At 49.3% G+C, this 6,000-nt stretch overlaps 1 protein-coding gene across 1 annotated transcript in view; it reads left to right on the top strand.

Moving 5' to 3' along the window:
- The first annotated feature begins 1,911 nt into the window (after window positions 1–1,911).
- The window catches only part of Ice1 (interactor of little elongation complex ELL subunit 1), a 50,907-nt gene continuing 46,818 nt past the window's right edge, over window positions 1,912–6,000 (top strand). Inside the window, exon 1 of the mRNA XM_036207012.1 lies at window positions 1,912–2,231. Within this exon, the coding sequence (XP_036062905.1) occupies window positions 2,151–2,231 (81 nt within the window). The 5' untranslated portion in view covers window positions 1,912–2,150. The remainder of the gene's footprint in view (window positions 2,232–6,000) is intronic.

The raw sequence follows: 6,000 nt of genomic DNA, 5'->3' as shown, positions 1-6,000 counted from the left end.
GGCGTTAACTTAGGACCAAAGAAATAAAATGGAGATCCTGGAAGGTCAAGTGGGACCTCCACACACCTAGGTAGATGGCAAAGTGTTTGAGGAAAGAGGCAAGCACAGGAAATGAGCTGTGGCAGGAGGGCAGCATTTAGCTTCTCAGGACCCACTCATGGTTTGCTATTTTCCCAGAATGCAGTAGAGTGAGAGGATGCTGATATCTTCTCTGCTAAGGCAATTTGCAATAAAATAAAAACAAGCCCACCCAGTTGGGAAATAAAATTATGGTGAAGAGAAATCTATGTATCAAAAGTGAGAACTAGACAGTTGCCGGCGTCCATGTTCATTTTCCTAGTCTCTAATGGATGACACGGAGTGCTTCCTAAGGCACACCACTCCCTCCTGCATCGACTCACTCCCCCTGCTCTAACTGCCTCAGAAAGACCATATTCTTGAGAGGCACCAGTGTCCTCAGCCCCATCTCCACTGTCAGACCGTTCACCAGAATCCCATGATGGAAGAAGGAAATGGCTAAAGCTGAGGTCCAACCACAAGGGGAGCCTGTGTCTAGAAAACGAAATTTCCTCAGTTTTGACAGCTTGTCAGATCACCTTTCAGCAGAAGCTGGAACCAACACGATGGTGATATGTTAGGCAGGACCACACCCTGACCAGAGCTGCCTGGGTTTGCGTACTCCCAGCTTTCTACTTAAACCTAATCCCGTGCCATGATTCTGAAAATGGACTTGGGGTAACAGCTGGGGGTAGTTAGTGGATCTCTTTTTCTTCTCAATGTGACCACGTTGGGCACATCTTTTTCTGCCTTTCACTATTGTGTCCTTTAATTTGGCATGTGGTGGATGGGTGGCCAAGCCTAGCTTGTTAGTTACCAGGGACTGGCTCTGACCATTGAAAACTATGCTCCTCTTATGCACTGTGCTCAGCAGCCTCTGAGGAGACCTGGAGCTTCTATACAGACTGTGCAGTGTGTGACGATCATGGGCCTGTCTTGCTTGGGTGCAAACAATTCTGGGTATCCATCCGGTCCTTCAACGTCAAAGAAAGTGTCTTGAAAAAGGGACAGGGTGTGAGAGGTTTGAGTGTTATCAATGGCACTTTCCATCTCGAGAGTTAAGGGAGTCCCACGGGGTCTGGATGCCCACTTCATATCTGCAACACTGTTGTCGAAATCTCAGAAATTGGGACTTTGTAACCAGCAGATGAGGAGCGGCCAGACTCCTCCAAGTAGATACTTAATGGCAACAAAGAACGTATCTGAGGGCGGTGGGTACAATGTTGGGAGGTCAGCGAGAGTTCCAACCCTGAATTCAAGCCGCCTTTAAAGCCTAATGAGAATTTATTTACCACCTTTCAACCTCTCCAGGATAAGCACGGCCGTGTCTGGGAAACCGCTCAGAGAGGTTGCCGGGGTTGGCTGTGTGCAGACAGGACCCACAGATCAGATCTGGGACTCGTCTCCTAGGAGCACGGGTTAGCCTAGGAGGCTCTCGGTCCCCGCCTGCCGCAAGACACTCCGGGAATTGTAGTCCTTTCTCCGTCCCCTCCACCCTCCCCACCCCACCCCCTCCCACGCCCCGTGCAAGCCCAGCGGGAGATCATTGCGGCTCTGGATGTAACTGTTGCACTTTCCTGCCTTAGGCTAGGGTCCTCCTACGTAAGGCTGCGTCCTAATGGCATCACAGACCCCGCCCCTTAGAGGCAGAAAGGAGTTAGGTGTCTACGCAGAGCCTGTAATGCGGCGGGCAGGCTGGAGAGGACTGACAAGCCTCCGTGGCAGGACCTAGCTCTTGCTCAGCTCTCCCAAGGACGCGCCCTAGGGCTTTGTCCTTGGTGGAGGCCCCCCTCTCCGCGCCGACTTTCTGCTCAGGCGGCGCTTGGGACAGCCCAGAGAAGGGGCGGGCCCGGGTGGGGCGGGGACCTGGTGTGCTGTGGTCGCGCTTGGGCCCTCCGGGCTACGCCGCTCCCCAGTGCTCCGGGCTGCTACGCTGGTCGGAGCCCTAGGCCGCCTCCACGGGGACCTCTGAGCACGCATGGACCTGCCCGCGCCCGGCGGGAAGCGGCCAGGCTGGAGGTGGCCGGGGCGGCGGGGCAGGGCCGAGGCAGCGGGCCCGTGAACGCGCGCCCTGCAGGCCGGGCCGCAGCACCATGATGCCCGGCGAAACGCACCCGGCGGCGCGGGGGCCAGCCGACCTCGCGCGGTGTCAGGGTTGCGCCTCCCTGCAGCAGGTACGACGATCTCCGGCCGACTCTTTGGCGCTGCCTTGGGAGCGGGTGCCTGTGCTTTGTTTAGTCACGGGCTCCAAGAATTGGTCCACCTGGTGCGATGCTGGTGGCAGGCGAATGAATGCGCTCTGCAGGGCCCCTTCCTCCTCTGCCCAGATTCAGGGTTTGCAGGGCCGAGTTGGGTTGGTGGGTGACCCCAAGTGCAGAGGGAATCTTCCTTCCTTTCTGGGTTGAAGGCCTTCTTGCATTCCTAGTCATTTGTTACTTGAAGGCAGGGCTTTTATGTTTTATGTTGCGTGCCCGGGTCACGAGACTTCACGATTCGGGAGCTGCATTTCATTTTACACCTATTAAAGTACCATCCAGCGTAGCTTAAATAACGTGTTAGTTGTCTGATTTAAATATTCCATTAAGATGTGTACATAGTGGTAGTTTGTTACAGTGGCATGCTCTGTTCTCAATAACCGCTGCAGATGAGTTGTGGGGTTTACTGATGTAGTGGAAATAGTCCCAGTTCACCCCATTCACCTTCTCCCATTCACCTCATCCTCTTTCTGCTTCGTGTTGTAGACACCGTTCACATTCTGGTGAACCAGGTGGACACGAGTAAGGTGAACGTGGGCAAATACCACTTGACAGGATTTTAGATGTTGGTAAGAAAATAATGGACAATGTCAAGATGTCTGAGTTGGTGTTTTTGAGGCCGTGGCAGATGTGAGTGTTGAAAGAGCAGCTCTGGAGAGTGGTTTTAACAGGTGGAATGGTTTCTGTGATGAGAAAGAGCTGTGCATGTTTGATGCTTAATGAACAAAGCCTGTGGAAGCCTCATGGTTGGTGAGACGAGGTCAGAAGAGATGCAGACAACGTAGCCATCCATAGAAGCTTGATTTTTATTGTAAAGTGCAGTGTCTTGGCACCGATTTATATATTCCAGTTGTTCTGGGAATAGGAGATGGGGGGCATATGTTGGCACTCTTGTATAAAGAAAATGAATGAATCAAGGCATTTTGTAGCCAGTCCACATTGTGAGGGCATCTTATAATCCTCTATTTCCATTCCAAGATTCTCAGTAGCTTGCTCCTGTATCTTTAATAGGCCATATTTGTTTTTTGAGCCTGTTCATTCACTCAAAGAATTTTTTTGCACCCCCTGCTGTTTTATAGCAATGTTAGAAGCAGAGGAAAATTATATTAGAAGTAATGTACGAATAGAGTTAAAAATAGGAGTGAAGAGTACGCAAGGGCCAGGATGGTACTTGCTGGGATGTTGTGGTCTCTGGGAAAATCATATTTGAGCAAGAAAATGAGTTATGTTGATTTCTTTGGAGACAGATATCTTAGTGGATGCCTCAAGGCCTGGAGTAGGTGCTTTCCCAGTGTGCTTAGGAAGAGCAAGTGTGGTAGTTTGAGAGCTGCCATGGTCCTGGTGTCTTTTCAGAGCAATAAAAACCAAAACTAAGACAGCAAGAAAGCCAGTGAGACTGAGGGTTTAGGGTTTGCAGGGCTCCTATCAGCAAGAAGAGCCCTGGTTGTGTGAGCCTCACACCAGTGTATGGGCTTGGGCTTCTCTGAGTCACTGGAGGCTTTTGCACAGAACAGCTGTGTGAACTGTGCTTCTCTGCCCTCCTGAGAGCGGCCTCCACACATTGCCCACCAGGAGTCTCTGTCCTGTTGAACCAGCAGAGGCATTGAGACCTTCAGGTTGCTTGAGACCATCCTGGTCCCTGCCTTCTCTGACAGCCTGCATCCATTTACTGGCTCTCTTGATTTCACCGTTCTTAATCTTACCATTGTTACTGTAGGAAGCATTCCAACCTATGGCCTAGAAGCTACTGTTTCCACTTCCCGAGGGCACTCTTTTCCCCTCTCTTCAGGACACACTTCCACTCTTGGTTTCCATAACAGCAATTAGAGGAGGGGTTCCTTTAGATCTCTATAGGCCTGGTCTGTAAACTTTTTTCCTTAAGGGGCAAGATTGTAAATTATTGGGCTTTTGGGACTTGTTCACACCTTCTCAGTTGCCATTGAGGTGTGAAAGCAGCCATAGACAAGAGTAAAGAATCCATGGCTGTGCTCCTAACAGTAGGAATGTAGCTTTTGAAAAGACTTTTCTGGGCAGTAGTGTTCCAGAGACTGCTGTGAGTTCTGTCTCTGGAACACTTATTTAATTTGCAAAGTGAGTCAGGGAAGATGGGTCTCTAGCTGACATAGAGACTCACAGCGAGGCTCTATGCTCATTTCCTGTATGTGTTGAGAGATGGAAGCTTTGTCTGTTAACACCACCGAGGCAAAGTGTTGACCAGAGTAAAAGTGTGCAGTGCACGTGGAAGGCAGAGTGAGTTGATGAATAGAAGCTGGGTTTGGCTAAAGGTAAATTATCTCACCAATGTGATCTAGTGAGAGTATTACCGCACAGACTTCATCGAAGCTCTAGGAAATGATAACAAGAAAAGGCTCTTGAGTGTAAGAAGCAAGACAGGGTGAAGCCTGTTAGGCTGGGTCTTATGTCTGGAAGTGAAAAGTACTAAGATTTCAGTCTTTGAATAACTATGTGAATTGTGATGGAAGGAAGAAAGGAAGCCAGCTGAAGAAAGACTGTTGGAAATATGGGGCTACAGCTTTAAAATCACATTAGACTGGGGAGTTTTAGCCATTTTCAGATGTTTGCAAAGTGTCTGAAATGTCCTAATGCACTTCCAAGGAAGTGGAAGCCAGTTCCTAGGTTTCTACGGGTGCAGAGTTCATAGTAAGAATCTTTTTCATGGGAAGGGGTTAGGTAGTCCTTTGAGTCACTTAAGTTTTGAAAACCACTAGCATCTTAAGAGAATCTGGCTGCTGGGGCAGGGCTCTTGAAGAAAGTGTGGAATGGGGAGGGGTGGAAAGAGATAAGGAGACTTAAACAGGAAGTGGGTCACTGGCCTGTTGGGAGGAGAAAGATGACTGGACATTGCCACAGCAAGCAAGTGCTTGCTATATGCAGCTTAAACTTGTGCAGGAGAGAAGCCTTATAGTTTTAAACCACTTACACTTCTGGATCCGATGGAGGAGGTCCATCACATAGTCTTCTCACAGTGGCACCAACTGCAGTGCTGGCTCTTCCGTCTGACTTAGAGCCTTATGGCAGCAGGTTCCTGTTCTGAACTGAGTAGTCCCTTGCTTGCAGAACATCTTCATGTCTGTTTGGCCCTTGTTTCCTTTAGAATGGAAGAAACAGTTGCCTTTTTGATCTACTCCCTCAGAAATGTATCTAAAGGCAGCCATGCTTCCTGACATCTTAAGTATCTCCTGATAGCTTCATAGGTGACTCTTGACCTTTGGATTGTAGTAGTTTGTTACTGATCTGTAGCTCAGCAGTCACAAAAAACAGTGTGAGGCCTGAATCTGATGGTACTGTGTAAATTAGGCAGGCCCTGAATTGCATACATAGTTTTAGGTTAATTGATTATTGGAAGTTACCCCCCCCCACCCACACACACACCTTGAGCATTTGAGACTCTGCACTTTTGTGTTAGAATTGGTCTGCTTGTAAAAGCCACAGATACTCCCAGAGCAGGACACTGGTCAGAAGTATTTCACTACAGGATCCTCCACATGTGGAGCAGAAAACATGAATTTGGAGAGAACTATCAGGGAAACCTGCAGAGAACACCCTCTTCCCTTTGCAAAGAGCACCCCTACCTTGAGCAGCGGATCCCACCTGCACACAGGACTTGTAGGTCAGAAGGACCCAGAGGGCCCTGAACCCATCATACTCTGTTAATCTTACTATTCAG

This window comes from Onychomys torridus, chromosome 15, assembly GCF_903995425.1.
Source record: "Onychomys torridus chromosome 15, mOncTor1.1, whole genome shotgun sequence".
Taxonomy (NCBI): Eukaryota; Metazoa; Chordata; class Mammalia; order Rodentia; family Cricetidae; genus Onychomys; species Onychomys torridus.
Note: the sequence above shows the minus strand (reverse complement) of the source record. Positions and strands in the feature narration are given on the sequence as shown.